This window comes from Mytilus californianus, unplaced genomic scaffold (genome assembly GCF_021869535.1).
Source record: "Mytilus californianus isolate M0D057914Y unplaced genomic scaffold, xbMytCali1.0.p SCAF_5, whole genome shotgun sequence".
In the NCBI taxonomy this organism is placed as follows: domain Eukaryota; kingdom Metazoa; phylum Mollusca; class Bivalvia; order Mytilida; family Mytilidae; genus Mytilus; species Mytilus californianus.
The window spans coordinates 22407863-22426249 of NW_026262701.1; the positions used below are offsets into that span (position 1 = coordinate 22407863).

The 18387-nt window shown below is 33.6% G+C and overlaps 1 protein-coding gene across 2 annotated transcripts in view; it reads left to right on the forward strand.

Moving 5' to 3' along the window:
* The window catches only part of LOC127700315 (probable aminopeptidase NPEPL1), a 77333-nt gene that overhangs the window by 3135 nt on the left and 55811 nt on the right, over positions 1 to 18387 (forward strand). For both annotated transcript variants that reach the window (XM_052203731.1, XM_052203730.1), the window contains exon 2: positions 1957 to 2113. In XM_052203731.1, the coding sequence (XP_052059691.1) occupies positions 1964 to 2113 (150 nt within the window). In that variant the 5' untranslated portion in view covers positions 1957 to 1963. The remainder of the gene's footprint in view (positions 1 to 1956; positions 2114 to 18387) is intronic.

Below are 18387 nucleotides of genomic sequence, written 5' to 3' on the forward strand. Positions count from 1 at the left end.
CATTTAGAGCAAATCTGACACGAAGTAAAATTGTTTATCAGGTCAAGATCTATCTGCCCTGAAATTTTCAGATGAATCGAACAACCTGTTGTTGGGTTGCTGCCCCTGAATTGGTAATTTTAAGGAAATTTTGCTGTTTTTGGTTATTATCTTGAATATTATTATAGATAGAGATAAACTGTAAACAGCAATAATGTTCAGCAAAGTAAGATTAACAAATAAGTCAACATGACTGAAATGGTCAGTTGACCCCTTTAGGAGTTATTGCCCTTTATAGTCAATTTTTAACAATTTTTCGTAAATCTTAGTAATCTTTTACAAAAATCTTCTCCTCTGAAACTCCGTGGCCAAATTAAACCAAACTTGGCCACAATCATCATTTGGTTATCTAGTTTTGAAAATGTGTGACGTGACCTGGTCAACCAACCAAGATGGCCGCCACGGCTAAAAATAGAACATAGGGGTAAAATTCAGTTTTTGGCTTTTAACTCAAAAACCAAAGCATTTAAAGCAAATCTGACATGAAGTAAAATTGTTTATCAGGTCAAGATCTATCTGCCCTGAAATTTTCAGATGAATCTGACAACCCGTTATTGGGTTGCTGCCCCTGAATTGGTAATTTTAAGGAAATTTTGCTGTTTTTGGTTATTATCTTGAATATTATTATAGATAGAGATAAACTGTAAACAGCAATAAAGTTCAGCAAAATAAGATTTACAAATAAGTCAATATAACCGAAATGGTCAGTTGACCCCTTTAGGAGTAATTGCCCTTTATAGTCAATTTTTAACCATTTTTCGTAAATCTTAGTAATCTTTTACAAAAATCTTCTCCTCTGAAACAACTGGGCCAAATTAAACCAAACTTGGCCACAATCATCATTTGGTTATCTAGTTTTGAAAATGTGTGACGTGACCTGGTCAACCAACCAAGATGGCCGCCACGGCTAAAAATAGAACATAGGGGTAAAATTCAGTTTTTGGCTTTTAACTCAAAAACCAAAGCATTTAAAGCAAATCTGACATGAAGTAAAATTGTTTATCAGGTCAAGATCTATCTGCCCTGAAATTTTCAGATGAATCGGACAACCCGTTGTTGGGTTGCTGCCCCTGAATTGGTAATTTTAAGGTGATTTTGCTGTTTTTGGTTTTTATCTTGAATATTATTATAGATAGAGATAAACTATAAAAAACAATAAATGTCGGCAAAGTAAGATCTACAAATAAGTCAACATGACCGAAATTGTCAGTTGACCCCTTTAGGAGTTATTGCCCTTTATAGTCAATTTTTAACCATTTTTTCGTAAATCTTAGTAATCTTTTACAAAAATCTTCTCCTCTGAAACTACTTGGCCAAGTTAATTATAGATAGAGATAATTGTAAGCAGGAAAAATGTTCAGTAAATTAAGATGTACAAACACATCACCATCACCAAAACACAATTTTGTCATGAATCCATCTGCGTCCTTTGTTTAATATTCACATAGACCAAGGTGAGCGACACAGGCTCTTTAGAGCCTCTAGTTTTAGTAAACAATTGGTCACAGCAAATTTTCTATTGAAAAATTTGTCCTCTTCTTTTGAAAATGTGGAATTTCTTTAATTTGATCTGTTTAGAGTCATACCTCATTCTATAAGATTATTGTCATTATATTTGATGTCTCACTAACTTTCAAATGAATTTTGATGTTAACATTTAATCATCAGTTTCAAGATACTAAATATGATAAAAAATAAATTATTTTTTCATGTCATGCTCTATATATGCATGACATAAACATGATATTAGTTTGGTTCTTATTTGAAAAGCCTGAACTTTTTAGTTTGAATGAACCAAAAAAGTCAGCAAAACCAACTGTTCTATTTAAAGATGAACAAAAACATGAAAAACAAACATAGTTATTTTTTTGAAGATTTAATTGAATTTCATGACGAACAAATGTACATTTTTTTCAGTTGAAGAATGGTTGCTGCTACTTTAAAGTTTGGAGGGATTCTGACTCCTTCAGACCCACAAAAAAATTCAGTACTGATTATTGGACAGCCTAGATATTTATCAAAGATAAAATATAGTGATGTGAAAGTAAAGTTAGAACCAAGAGTTGATGAAGAGGTATAAATTGTACAATGTAAAACATTAAAACCAATGTAAACTGTAAACCAACTAATTTTCACGACTTTAGCGAGAAGAAAAAAAACGCGAATATAAATAGTCGCCAAAAGTTAAAACTTTAATCTTTCCTTGTCTAACAACATCAAGTAAATTTGAAAATCCCAAATTTAAATCGCCGCGAATTGGGATAGAAAAGGCTAAACGCGAAATAAAGTATCTGCGAAAATAAGTTGGTTTACAGAATATCAATTAGCCGTAGACAACAACTCAACAACAAAAATATCTAAAAAGACATCTAGAGGGCACATACAGTACAATAAACAGGTGTCTAAGCTATATTGCAAGCTCTAAATCATTACAAAGGGCCATTGTGAGCTATTTTTATACGACCGCAAAAATTAAAAATTTTTTGGTCGTATATTGGTAACACGTTGTCGTCGTCGTCAGCGTCATCTGAAGACAAATGGTTTCGGTATAATAACTTAAGTATAGGTGAATGGAAATCAATAAAATTTTAACACAAGGTTTATAACCACTAAAGGAAGGTTGGGATTGATTTTGGGGGTTATGGTCCCAACTGTTTAGGAATTAGGGGCCAAAAAGGGGCCCAAATAAGCATTTTTGTAGTTTCCAGACAATTACTTGTGTTAAAGTGTATGAATCTCTCTGAAATTATACCACAAGTTTACATACTACAAAGGGATGGTTAGGATTGATCTTTGGGGGGTTATGGCTCAAACCAATTAGTAATTACGGGCAAAAAAGGGGAAAACAAGGGTTTTTCTGGTTAAAGGACAATTGAGAAAATTTAAAAGCAGTGTAAGGGAGGTAATCCAAATCAATTAAAAGAACACTGTGTTATTACCTCCCTTACACTGCTTGTAAATTATGTATTAAGAAATGATGATTGTCTTGAGCTGTCAATTTATTTTTAGCAGTTACTATTAATTAATATTAATTTTAGCCATGACTATGTATGTCATTTTATATTTTAAAACTTTTATGATGTATTTAAATGGGTATTTATGGTTGCAAACTCCATTAGAAATTTGAATTGAGATACTGACCATATCTTGAGGGAAAGATTTTTTTTGGGGGAATAAGGGAAAGAAGGGAGGTGAAAAAAATTGGAGGGGGGGACAATTTTTCTCATTTCAGATATCAGAAATTAAAAGAAAATTTCTTCAAATACTTTTTTTTGGGGGTTAATATTCAACAGCATAGTGTATTGCACAAAAGCAAAAAACCAGGTAAATTTATTTTTTTTGGGGGGAGGGGGGTGTCAATTCGCAACAGTATAGTGTATTGCACAAATGCAAAAAATTGAATATAAATTCAAATCATATAACCAATTTGAAGTTCTTTGACTACAGATATTCTGTGTCAGAAACTTATTATGTGTCAAAAAATTAGTTACAATCCAAATTCAGACCTGTATCAAGCATGAATATTGTGTCCATTTTGGCCCCAACTTTTCAGGGTTGGACATCTGCGGTCGTATCCAGCTGCGCTCAGCGAAGTAATTTATTGTCACTTGGCGTCTGTCGTCTGTTGTCGTCAATTGCATCATCCTTTATTTTTACAAAGATCATCTCCTCAGAAACTACTGGGTCAAATTTTACGAAACTTGGCTACAATCATCAATGGGATATGTAGTTCAAAAATTGTGTCTGATAACCCTGCCTGTCAAGATGGCTAACATGGCTAAAAATAGAACATAGGGGTAAAATGCATTTTTTGTCTATTATCTTGAAAACTGCTATAGATAGAGAAAATCTGATGGAGCAAATGTGTTTGGAATGATAAGAACTATTTTTTGTCTATTGCTATCAAAACTGTCTTACAACTTCTTATAGGAGTTATTGCCCTTTAAAGCATTTTTTTTTGCATTTTTGCCTATTATCTCTAAAATTATAATAGATAGACAGAAACTTTGAGTAGCAAAATTGAGCAGTTAGATAAGATTTGCAAATTAGTTAACATGACCGAAATCATCAGTTGATACCTTATTGAGGATATTGCCGTTTAATGAATATTTTTTGCGTCTTTTTTTGCATTTTTGCCTATTATCTTGAACACTATAATAGATAGATAAAAACTTTAAATAGCAAAAATGATCAGCAAGACAAGACTTACAAATAAGCCATCATGGTGGAAATCTTCAGTTGACTCGTTATTGGAGTTATTGCCATTTAATGATAATTTTTACCATTTATTGTGTTTTTTCCTGTTATCTTGAAAACTATAATAGATAGATAGAAACGTTATAAAGGAAAAATTATCAGCAGGATTAGATCATCAGCATGACTGAAACTATCAGTTAACTCTTAATAGAGTAATTCTCCTTTAATGATAATTTTTACTAAAAAGTGGCCATTGTTGAAGATGGAGATGAGGGAAACAGGTTCTTTAGACTTTAGAAATCTCAGCCCTCCCCTTTTTATACGCCCGTTTACGGGACGTATTATGGTATACCATTGTCCATCTGTCCGTCCGTCCGTCGTCAACATGTTGGACATTAACTCAAAAACCCTTTAACCAATTTGCATAAAACTTTGGTGAATTTTTTATATCTATTGACGTGAGCTCCCTTTTGTTTTTTATAAATTTTAGATTTTACGTTTCCGAGCTATGGGGTTTTATTCATTAAAAAAAGGGGGATTTTCCAGTTTTCGGACAATAACTCAAGAATGCTTTCACCAACTTGCAAGAAATTGTGGTGAATTGTTTATATCTATTGACATGAGCTTCCTTTCGATTTTTATTTATTTTAGATTTTACGTTTCCGAGTTACAGGATTTTATTCATAAAAAAGGGGGGTTTTCCAGTTTTCGGAGAAAAAATCAAAAATGCTTTCAAACTTTGGTGAATTGTATATATCTATTGATGTAAGCTCCGTTTAGAATTTTATAAATTTTTCATTTATCATTTCTGAGTTATGGGGTTTTATTCATTAAAAAAGGGGTGATTTTCCAGTTTTCGGACTAGAATTTCAGCAGTTCTTATGAATCTTTGGTGAATTGTTTATATCTATTGATGTAAGCTCTGTTTAGAATTTTATAAATTTTTCATTTATCATTTCTGAGATATGGTGTTTTATTCATTAAAAAAGGGGTGATTTTCCAGTTTTCGGACAATAACTTCAGCAGTTCTTATGAAACTTTGGTGAATTGTTTATATCTATTGATGTAAGCTCCTTTAAGAATTTTATAAATCTATTGATGTAAGCTCTCTTTACATTTTCATAAATTTCTTATATGACATTGAGAATTAATTGAACTTTATTTGTTTATAGTCTGACAACAGATTTGCTAAGTATTGTGCAACAGCACAGTGTATTGCACAACAGCAAGAAATCTTTAATTAAGTCTCCCAAACGAAGTTTGGGAAGACTTATTGTTTTTGCTCAGTTCTTATTATTATTATTATTCTTCTTCCTCTTCCTCTTCCTCTTCCTCTTCCGCCGCTTTTAAAGTTGAACTTGTCCGCACCCGTTCTCCAAAACCGCTTGTCAGATGAACTTGGGGTTTCACAATATGTTAGACTAACATGTCTAGTGGTGCAATCAGGGTTTTGTTTGTGCAATGGGGTTTATTAAGGGGTACTTTGTGGGGCAAAAAGAAAAGAGGGTTTTACTATAGAACCCTATGGGATTTTATTTTTTTAAATTTTCAAATGATTATAAATTGAAAACCGTTTGTAATAGACACAATCTTTTTAATTGAAAATGTTCTAAATGATAAAACCCATTAAATGAAATACAGGGTTAGTCCCCAAGGGTCATCCCCACCCCCTGCCATTTAAGAAAGTTCTAATACCTTGTAAGTGGTCAAGATCCCCACCCCTAAACCATATATATTCTGGTTTGTCATGCTAAGATGGTTTGAATGATATACAGGGTTAGTCCCCAGGGGTCATCCCAACCCCCTGCCATTTGAGAAAGTTCTTATATCTTGTAAATGGTCGAGATCCCCACCCCTAAACCATATATATTCTGGTTTGTCATGCTAAGATGGTTTGAATGATATACAGGGTTAGTCCCCAGGGGTCATCCCGACACCCCTGCCATTTGAGAAAGTTCTAATATCTTGTAAATGGTCGAGATCCCCACCCCTAAACTATATATATTCTGGTTTGTCATGCTAAGATGGTTTGAATGATATACAGGGTTAGTCCCCAGGGGTCATCCCGACCCCCTGCCATTTGAGAAAGTTCTAATATCTTGTAAGTGGTCAAGATCCCCACCCCTAAACCATATATATTCTCGTTTGTCATGCTAAGATGGTTTGAATAATATACAGGGTTAGTCCCCAGGGGTCATCCCGACCCTCTGCCATTTGAGAAAGGTCTAATATCTTGTAAATGGTCGAGATCCCAACCCCTAAACCATATATATTCTGGTTTGTCATGATAAAGCACATGAAATGAAATACAGGGTTAGTCCCCAGGGGTCACCCCCACCCCATGCCATTTAAGAAAGTTCTAATATCTTGTAAGTGGTCAAGATCCCCACCCCTAAACCATATATATTCTCGTTTGTCATGCTAAGATGGTTTGAATAATATACAGGGTTAGTCCCCAGGGGTCATCCCGACCCCCTGCCATTTGAGAAAGTTCTAATATCTTGTAAATGGTCGAGATCCCAACCCCTAAACCATATATATTCTGGTTTGTCATGATAAAGCAAATCAAATGAAATACAGGGTTAGTCCCCAGGGGTCACCCCCACCCCATGCCATTTAAGAAAGTTCTCATATCTTGTAAGTGGTCAAGATTCCCACCCCTAAACCATATATATTCTGGTTTGTCATGCTAAGATGGTTTGAATAATATACAGGGTTAGTCCCCAGGGGTCATCCCGACCCCCTGCCATTTGAGAAAGTTATAATATCTTGTAAGTGGTCGAGATCCCCACCCCTAAACCATATATATTCTGGTTTGTCATGCCAAGATGATTTGAATGATATACAGGGTTAGTCCCCAGGCATCACTAATGCATATAACTTTACTGGACCAAACTAATTTTCACTGGACTTTGCCCAATGTCAGGCGACCCTGGGAATTACGAATTATGGGAGCTTCGTTTGGGAGACTTCGTAACAGCATCCTGTTACAATCATTTCTTGTTGAATATAAATTCAATTCATATAACCAATTTCAAGTTCTTTGACTACATTTATTCAGAAACCTATAGTATGTCAAATATTTAATTACAATCCAAATTCAGACCTGTAAGGCTGTATCAAGCTTGAATATTGTGTCCATCTTTGCCCCAACTGTTCAGGGTTGGACCTCTGGGGGCGTATCCAGCTGCGATCAGCGAAGCAGTTTATTAACTTTGTTTTTGAAACTACAATATAAAATTAAGAAGATGTGATATGATTGTCAATGAGACCACTCTCCACTAGAGACCAAATGAAGTAGAAAGTAAGCAGCTATATATCACTGTTCTGCAAGCACTTTCATAAGTCAGGGGAATTCCTGAAATAAGTGATTTTTAGATCACCTGTTTAAGTAGAAAAAATCGAAATGCAGTGATTGTGTAGTTTTACCTAAATTTAAAAAATACAGGTTTAGATTATATCTAATTATTAGTAAAACTGAAAAAAAAATGGACCTTTTTCTTTTAAGTAGCAAGGTTTATGCCTTTGATGCAGTCATTCATCTGTAAATTCTAAATTTGTTGAAAAAAATGCTATAATGAAGGCTTTACATAATGATCTAATACTTTCTTAATAGATTTTTCCCAGCAGTGGGAGTATTTTTCTGTAAAATTCTTGGTTTCAGCTTACATATAGGTGTAATACCACCAAATCATAGTACCTCACATATGGTTGCATACGAAAAAGGGTTGAAAAAAAATATTCCCTTGAATTTGACAGTTGTAGGAAATTAATCCTACATTTCATTGCAGTAAAAAAATTTTGAGTCATGAACATATATCTTGGGTGTTTCAAAGCACCATTCTTTTTAGTCCCCTACCGACGAAGTTTTCACTCCGTCTGTCTGTCTGTCTGTCTGTCTGTCTGTCAGTCCGGCAAATCAGTTTTCCAGACTTTTTTTCTTCGTGCTTGAAGATATTGATTTGATATTTGGTTTATTATGACAAGTTACAGGTCAAGTTCAATTTTCACGATTTTAGCTTTTCTCTTTGTTCAGTTAAAGCCCTTTCCCTAGAATTAAATTTTTGATGAAATATTTATTAATTAGTAGATTTCTGTTCAAAGGGAAATAACTCATTTTTTAAAAGATTTTTGAAAGACAAAATGACATTTTGGATTTTTTCCTTTTCTTTGGTAAATTGTTTGACGAATTTAGTGGTAGGTTTGTTTGTCATTCTTGAAGATATTGATTTGATAATAAGTATATAGTTTTATCATGACAAGTTACAGATCAAGTTGGAATTTTGTTCCAGTCTGATAATTTTGTGCAGAGTTATGGTCTTTGGACATAAGAAAATTAGATAATCAGTTTTCAACAGTTTTTTCATCATGCTTGAAGATTTTGACTTGATATTTTTATGTAGTTTACACCATGACAAGTTATAGATCAAGTTAGAATTTCATTCCATTACAATGAATTTGTAACCGGTAGGGGACTATGTATTGCCATGCAAAACTCACAGAATGCTTGTTTGATTTGGTTTTTCTATGAAATATTTTGGAAACTTGAGGTTACATGGTTACTAAAGCTTGTAAACAGGAAAGAAATGGGTCGAAATTTGATTGGTTAATTTCCAGTGATGGTTATTTTCTTATATGCAATTAAATGTTATGTGAAATTTTGTCTGTAGTACTGGACAGGATAAAACTTTACTCATGCCAAGTATTTCTTTATTTGAAACAAAGATAACTTCTGCACAATTTTTTGAAAAGTGAAAAGGCAAATTTTACAAAGACTAATAGGGGAAAAACAATAGTGGTATTACACCTACAGATTATGTAATAAAATTTTACTGTTCGGGGGTATTGAAAATATTTGGGGGTAGATACAAATGTGATTTTTTGAAGAAAATGGAGGTTTGATACTTAAACAAGTGATTTTCATGTTATTATTCAAGATTCAATACAGGGTCATCACCTGACATGACTGGTGACTTGATGTTGGTTCTGATAATTTTAGCATCATAATTAGTCCCAGGATCATTGATTTTATATATCATGTATATTTAAAGCTACAATAAAATTTAATCACTTAGTCTAGTGATAGATTTGTACTACTTAAAAAGGTGATTATTAAAGAAAGACTACTCTTACATGCAACACTAATATTTCAGGACAAAATGTTACTTGAATAAGTGATTTAAGTAATCACTTATTTAAGTAATTCCCCTGACTGTTCATGTTTACATTTTTTCATGTATTGTAACTATACAACATGTAGCAAAAAAATGAAATAAACAACTTCTTTAAGGTGTAATACCACCATTGATTTTCCCCTATTAGTCTTTGTTAAATTTGCACTTTTCAAAAAATTGTGCAGAATTTATCTTTGTTTCAAATAAAGAAATACTTGGCATGAGTAAAGTTTTATCCTGTCCAGTACTATAGAAAAAATTTCACATAACATTTCATTGCATATAAGAAAATAAACATCACTGGAAGTTAACCAATCAAATTTTCCCCCTTTTTTAACCTGTGTACAAGCTTTAGTAACCATGTAACCTCAAGTTTCCAAAATATTCTATAGAAACCCCAAATAAAGAAATAATGGTGCTTTGAAATACCCAAGATATATGTTTATGACTCAGAAATGTTTTACTGCAATGAAATGTAGGATCAATTACCTACAACTGTCAAATTCAAGGGAATATTTTTTTTCGACCTATTTTCGTATGCAACCGGATGTGACGTACTATGATTTGGTGGTATTACACCTTAAGTTAGCTGGGGTGTCTTAATAACAGAAGATAGATTTTTCTTATACTCTCTTTAAAGGCTTCTGGGTCAATGTACTTTTAAATTTCAGTATAAAAACCTGGGGTCACGGATCTCATTTTTTCTTGGAAATACATTGAAATGAACAAAATCACAGTTACCGGTATTTTATTTAGGTTATGTAGGGGAAACTTTAATTTTTCTTACTGAAAACACATTACAAGATAGAATTGGTTAAGATACAATGAGAGAATTGCTTTTGGTAACTCTTCCTAAATATCAACTAAAAATGGTCACAGGCCTTAATTTCTTCAAAATTTAAAAAACACAAATTTTCCTATCGAATTCAGTATATTGATCTGACCTTGATTGTTTAGGGTTTTTTTTCGAAAATTTTTATTACACTAAACTTTTTTTTTTTTATAGTTTAATCTTTGAATTTCAAGATTTAGATGTTTCTGTTGTGTATTGAATGATACTTGGTAAAATATTTTTGAATATAAAAAGTATATTTGCAACATGCCCAGAAGGGATTCTCAGAAAAAGTCACCTGATCTACCTTAAGCATGATATCAGTTTATTTCACAAATAGATTCTGCTGCAACATTATGAGGGTAGGAATGCCCATTACCGTCAGGCGTCAAACATTCATTTTTAGCTCACCTGACCTGAAAGGTCAAGTGAGCTTTTCTCATCACTTTGCGTCCGTCGTCCGTCGTCCGTCGTCCGTCGTCCGTAAACTTTTACAAAAATCTTCTCCTCTGAAACTACTGGGCCAAATTTAACCAAACTTGGCCACAATCATCATTGGGGTATCTAGTTTTAAAAATGTGTGGCGTGACCCTGTCAACCAACCAAGATGGCCGCCACAGCTAAAAATAGAACATAGGGGTAAAATGCAGTTTTTAGCTTATAACTCAAAAACCAAAGCATTAAGAGCAAATCTGACATGGGGTAAAATTGTTCATCAGGTCAAGATCTATCTGCCCTGAAATTTTCAGATCAATCGGACAACCCGTTATTGGGTTGCTGCCCCTGAATTGGTAATTTTAAGGAAATTTTGCTGTTTTTGGTTATTATCTTGAATATTATTATAGATAGAGATAAACTGTAAACAGCAATAATGTTCAGCAAAGTAAGATTTACAAATAAGTCAATATAACCGAAATGGTCAGTTGACCCCTTTAGGAAAAATTGCCCTTTATAGTCAATTTTTAACCATTTTTCGTAAATCTTAGTAATCTTTTACAAAAATCTTCTCCTCTGAAACAACTGGGCCAAATTAAACCAAACTTGGCCACAATCATCATTGGGGTATCTAGTTTAAAAAATGTGTGGCGTGACCCGGCCAACCAACCAAGATGGCCGCCACAGCTAAAAATAAAACATAGGGGTAAAATGCAGTTTTTGGCTTATAACTCAAAAACCAAAGCATTTAGAGCAAATCTGACATGAAGTAAAATTGTTTATCAGGTCAAGATCTATCTGCCCTAAAATTTTCAGATGAATCGAACAACCTGTTGTTGGGTTGCTGCCCCTGAATTGGTAATTTTAAGGAAATTTTGCTGTTTTTGGTTATTATCTTGAATATTATTATAGATAGAGATAAACTGTAAACAGCAATAATGTTCAGCAAAGTAAGATTAACAAATAAGTCAACATGACTGAAATGGTCAGTTGACCCCTTTAGGAGTTATTGCCCTTTATAGTCAATTTTTAACAATTTTTCGTAAATCTTAGTAATCTTTTACAAAAATCTTCTCCTCTGAAACTACGTGGCCAAATTAAACCAAACTTGGCAACAATCATCATTTGGTTATCTAGTTTTAAAAATGTGTGGCGTGACCTGGTCAACCAACCAAGATGGCCGCCACGGCTAAAAATAGAACATAGGGGTAAAATTCAGTTTTTGGCTTTTAACTCAAAAACCAAAGCATTTAAAGCAAATCTGACATTGGGTAAAATTGTTCATCAGGTCAAGATCTATCTGCCCTGAAATTTTCAGATGAATCGGACAACCCGTTATTGGGTTGCTGCCCCTGAATTGGTAATTTTAAGGAAATTTTGCTGTTTTTGGTTATTATCTTGAATATTATTATAGATAGAGATAAACTGTAAACAGCAATAATGTTCAGCAAAGTAAGATTTACAAATAAGTCAATATAACCGAAATGGTCAGTTGACCCCTTTAGGAGAAATTGCCCTTTATAGTCAATTTTTAACCATTTTTCGTAAATCTTAGTAATCTTTTACAAAAATCTTCTCCTCTGAAACAACTGGGCCAAATTAAACCAAACTTGGCCACAATCATCATTGGGGTATCTAGTTTAAAAAATGTGTGGCGTGACCCGGCCAACCAACCAAGATGGCCGCCACAGCTAAAAATAAAACATAGGGGTAAAATGCAGTTTTTGGCTTATAACTCAAAAACCAAAGCATTTAGAGCAAATCTGACATGAAGTAAAATTGTTTATCAGGTCAAGATCTATCTGCCTTAAAATTTTCAGATGAATCGAACAACCTGTTGTTGGGTTGCTGCCCCTGAATTGGTAATTTTAAGGAAATTTTGCTGTTTTTATACGACCGCAAAAAAATTTTGTGGTCGTATATTGGTATGACGTTGGCGTCGTCGTCGTCGTCGTCGTCGTCGTCGTCCGGCGTCCGGCGTCGTCGTCGTCGTCGTCCGGCGTCGTCGTCCGAATACACATTGGTTTTCGCACTCTTACTTTAGTTTAAGTGAATGGATCTTTTTGAAATTTGACCATAAGGTTAAATACCACAAAAGGAAGGTTGGGATTGATTTTGGGGGTTATGGTACCAACAGTTAAGGAATTAGGGGCCAAAAAGGGGCCAAAAATGAGCATTTTCTAGTTTCCAGACAATAACTGTGGAACGGTGTATGGATCTCTCTGAAATTATACTTCAAGTTTCCATACCACAAAGGGATGGTTAGGATTTGCTTTGGGGGGTTATGGCTCAAACCGTTTAGGAATTAGGGGCAAAAAAGGGGGAAAAACAAGGTTGTCCTGGTTAATGGACAAATACTTTAGTACAAAACATAATTTAAAGCAGTGTAAGGGAGATAAATCAAATACATCATTGAAATTATCTCCCTTACACTGCTTTTAAATTATGTATAAAGTAATGGTTAATGAACAATAAAGATAATCTAAAACAGTGTAAGGGAGGTAATCCAAATACAACGTTTTGGTTACTTCCCTTACACTGCTTTTAAATTATGTTTAAAGAAATGCATATTTATAAAGGAAGACCAGTAAAAATATCTGCAAATGTTGCATCTTTTTTTTTTACAAAAAAATCCATATGAAAGATTTGACACTATATTTTTATTAATTCTATTATAAAATAGATTAAGTTAGCACTATGGTAAATTTAAATGGGTAATTATGGTTGCCAACTCCATTGGAAATTTGAATTGAGATTATGACCATATCTTGAGGGAAAGAATTTTTTGGGGGAAAAAGGGGGGGGGGGGATAAAAAGAAATTATGGGGGGCCAATTTTTTCTCATTTCAGATTTCAGAAATTAAAAAGAATTATTCTTCAAATTTCAAATATTGAAAAATTTCAAGAAGTAATCTTTAATTGCACAATATGGCGCATTAGATTTGTAAAATCTTTGATCACATTTATTTATTTGTTATGATGAATCTTAGCATAGTCAAGATCTATCTGCCCTGAAATTTTCAGATGAATCGGACAACCCGTTGTTGGGTTGCTGCCCCTGAATTGGTAATTTTAAGGTAATTTTGCTGTTTTTGGTTATTATCTTGAATATTATTATAGATAGAGATAAACTGTAAAAAACGATAAATGTCGGCAAAGTAAGATCAACAAATAAGTCAACATGACCGAAATTGTCAGTTGACCCCTTTAGGAGTTATTGCCCTTTATAGTCAATTTTTAACCATTTTTTCGTAAATCTTAGTAATCTTTTACAAAAATCTTCTCCTCTGAAACTACTGGGCCAAGTTAATTATAGATAGAGATAATTGTAAGCAGGAAAAATGTTCAGTAAATTAAGATGTACAAACACATCACCATCACCAAAACACAATTTTGTCATGAATCCATCTGCGTCCTTTGTTTAATATTCACATAGACCAAGGTGAGCGACACAGGCTCTTTAGAGCCTCTAGTTTCGGCTACAGTTAGCGTCAAATTGGTTAAAATTTTACCGTGATTCGTCAAAATATTGTTAACGTGATTCATCAGAGGTCTGTAATAATTATCGTTACTGTTATTTTTGGAAAAAAAATTAACATGATTTGTCGAAATCAGTCAATTTTTTCATTGTCTTAAAGAAAGTGTACATTTTATCGTCACGTAATTACCGTTTCGTCATTTGGCAAGATTTTTTTACCGTTATTCGTCATGAAGGTACCCCCATTACACCCTCCATTATGGCTATGTTTATTTAGATATTATTAATCTTATGCAATTTATATTTTCCATTCTATTTAATACATATACCGGTACCAATTGTGAGCGTATTATATTTCTCAAAAATTTGTAAAAATGCAGTTTTACTTTTCCTCTTAAATGTAAAAATTAGAAGATGTGGTATGATTGCCAATGAGACAACTATCTACCAAATTCAAATGAAGTGAATGTAAGCAATCATAGGCAACTATATGGCCTTCAACAATGAGATAAACCCATGCCATATAGTCAGCTATAAAAGGCCTGACATGAAAAATATTAAACAATTCAATTGAGAAAACTAACTGCCTAATTTATAACAAAACATTTTACGAAAAACTAATATGATAGACATTCACCAATGACAACCACTGAACTACAGGCTGCTGACTTGGGACAGGCACATTAGAATGTTAAGGGTTAAACTGGTTTGAAGGCGCCAACCCTCCCTTAACCTGGGACAGTGGTGTAACAGTACAACATAAGAACAAACTGTAAAAATCAGTTGAAAAGGGCTTTACTCACAGATCCATACAAAGCAGAAAACATCTTACAAAAACACAGACTGGACTCAGTTACTGACAGCTAGTTCAAAGCTTATAAAAACTAAAGTATATATTACTTTGCTGCAATGTACCTGGTCGATTATTGCAAAGGAAAAAAATGCATGATTATATCTGATCTGTTTAAAAAGCAAGACATTGTCTACATGCACATGTCTTGCATTTGAACTTTATCTACGTTCCATACCTGTCAACTGACCCATATCCTGCAGGTGACACCTGTAAATTTCACCTCTCACACAGGATTTTTATACAGCCGCAAAAAAATTTTGTGGTCGTATATTGGTATGACGTTGGCGTCGTCGTCGTCGTCGTCGTCCGGCGTCGTTGTCCGAAGACACATTGGTTTTCGCACTCTAACTTTAGTTTAAGTGAATGGATCTTTTTGAAATTTGACCATAAGGTTAAATACCACAAAAGGAAGGTTGGGATTGATTTTAGGGGTTATGGTACCAACAGTTAAGGAATTAGGGGCCAAAAAGGGGCAAAAAATAAGCATTTTCTAGTTTCCAGACAATAACTGTGGAACGGTGTATGGATCTCTCTGAAATTATACTACAAGTTTCCATACCACAAAGGGATGGTTAGGATTTGCTATGGGGGGTTATGGCTCAAACCGTTTAGGAATTAGGGGCAAAAAAGGAGGAAAAACAAGGTTGTCCTGGTTAATGGACAAATACTTTAGTACAAAACATAATTTATAGCAGTGTAAGGGAGATAAATCAAATACATCATTGAAATTATCTCCCTTACACTGCTTTTAAATTATGTATAAAGTAATGGTTAATGAACAATAAAGATAATTTAAAACAGTGTAAGGGAGGTAATCCAAATACAATGTTTTGGTTACTTCCCTTACACTGCTTTAAAATTATGTTTAAAGAAATGCATATTTATAAAGGAAGACCAGTAAAAATATCTGCAAATGTTGCATCTTTTTTTTTACAAAAAAAATCCATATGAAAGATTTGACACTATATTTTTAATTCTATTATAAAATAGATTAAGTTAGCACTATGGTATATTTAAATGGGTAATTATGGTTGGCAACTCCATTGGAAATTTGAATTGAGATTATGACCATATCTTGAGGGAAAGAATTTTTTGGGGGAAAAAAGGGGGGGGGGATAAAAAGAAGTTGTGGGGGGTCAATTTTTTCTCATTTCAGATTTCAGAAATTAAAAAGAATTATTCTTCAAATATTATTTTTTTTTCAAATTTCACATATTGAAAACTTTCAAGAAGTAATCTTTAATTGCACAGTATGGCGCATAAGATTTGTAAAATCTTTGATCACATTTATTTATTTTTAATGCCGAATCTAACAGTGTATTTAGATTTTTAATTTTGGGTCCAGTTTTCAAATTGGTCTACATTAAGGTCCAAAGGGTCCAAAATTAAACTTTGTTTGATTTTAGCAAAAATTGAATATACGAGGTTCTTTGATATACTGAATCTAAACATGTATTTCAACAAAAATTGAATATATGGGGTTCTTTGATATGCTGAATCTAACCATGTATTTAGATTTTTTATTTGTGGACCCCATTATCAAATTGGTTCATATTGAGGTCAAAAGGGTCCAAAATTAAACTTTGTTTGATTTCATCTAAAATTGAATTATTGGGGTTCTTTGATATTCAAAATCTAACCATGTATTTAGATTTTTAATTTTGGGTCCTGTTTTTATACGACTGCAAAAAATTTTGCGGTTGTATATTGGTATGACGTTGGCGTCATCGTTGTCGTCGTCGTCCGAAGACACATTGGTTTTCGCACTCTAACTTTAGTTTAAGTGAATGGATCTCTATGAAATTTTACCATAAGGTTCAATACCACAAAAGGAAGGTTGGGATTGATTTTGGGGGTTATGGTACTAACAGTTAAGGAATTAGGGGCCAAAAAGGGGCCAAAAATAAGCATTTTTGTAACTTCCAGACATAACTTGTGTGTTAGTGTATGAATCTCTCTGACATTGTACCACATGGTTCCATATCACACAGGAAATGCTGGGATTGATTTTGGGGGTAATTGCCTCAAAATATTAGGAATTAGGGGCAAAAAAGGGGCAAAAAAAAGCATTTTTCTAGTTTCATGACAATAACTTGTGTGTAAGTGTATGGATCTTTCTGAAATTGTACTACAAGGTTCCATATCACAAAGGGAAAGCTAGAATTGAGTTTGGGGGTAATTGCCCTAAACGTTTAGGAAAAAGGGGCCACAAATAAGCATTTTTCTAGTTTCCAGACAATAACTTGTGTTCAAGTGTATGGATCTCTCTGAAATTATACCACAAGGTTCCATATCACACAGGGAATGCTGGGATTGATTTTGGGGGTAATTGCCTCAAAATATTAGGAATTAGGGGCCAAAAAAGGGGCAAAAAACAAGCATTTTTCTAGTTTCATGACAATAACTTGTGTGTAAGTGTATGGATCTTTCTGAAATTGTACTACAAGGTTCCATATCTCAAAGGGAAAGCTGGAAATGAGTTTGGGGGTAATTGCCCACAACGTTTAGGAATAAGGGGCCAAAAAGGGGCCAAAAATAAGCATTTTTCTAGTTTCCAGACAATAACTTGTGTTCAAGTGTATGGATCTCTCTGAAATTGTACTGCAATGTACCATACCACAAAGGGAAGGCTGGGATTGAGTTTGGGGTGATGAATCATAAGGGGGTTCAAAAAATTGGGGGGGGGATTTTTTTTTTTCCTTTTTTTTTCTTTTAAAATTTTCCATTTTAAGTTGGTTATTTCTGTTTTATATTTAAAAGCAAATAATAATGATATGGTAGGAGATACACACCAAACAGGATGTGTAAATTATTATATAATAAGTATTGTGCAATAGCAAGAAATTTTCAATTGCACAGTATTGCACAATAGCAAGAAATCTTCAATTGCACAGTATTGCGCAATAGCAAGAAATCTTCAAGTGCACAGTATTGTGCAATAGCAAGAAATATCCAATAGCACAATATTGCGCAATAGCAAGAAATTGCCAATTGTACAGTATTGCGTACTAGCAAGAAATATTCAATTGCACAGTATTGTGCAAAAGAAGATACTTCGTATAAATTGCTTATTTCTTGACCAATTTCAATGGGGTTTTATTCTTGTATTCTTGGGGTTCTTTAATATGCTGATTCTAACCGTGTATTAAGTTTTTGGATTTTGGGCCCCGTTTTTAAATTGGTCCACATTTAGGTCCAAAGGGTCCACAATTAAACTTTGTTTGATTTCATCAAAAATTGAATTATTGGGGTTCTTTGATATGCCGAATCTAACCGTGTATTTAGATTCTTAATTTTTGGTTCCGTTTTCAAATTGGTCTACATTAAGGTCCAAAGGGTCCAAAATTAAACTTAGTTTGATTTTAACAAAAATTGAATT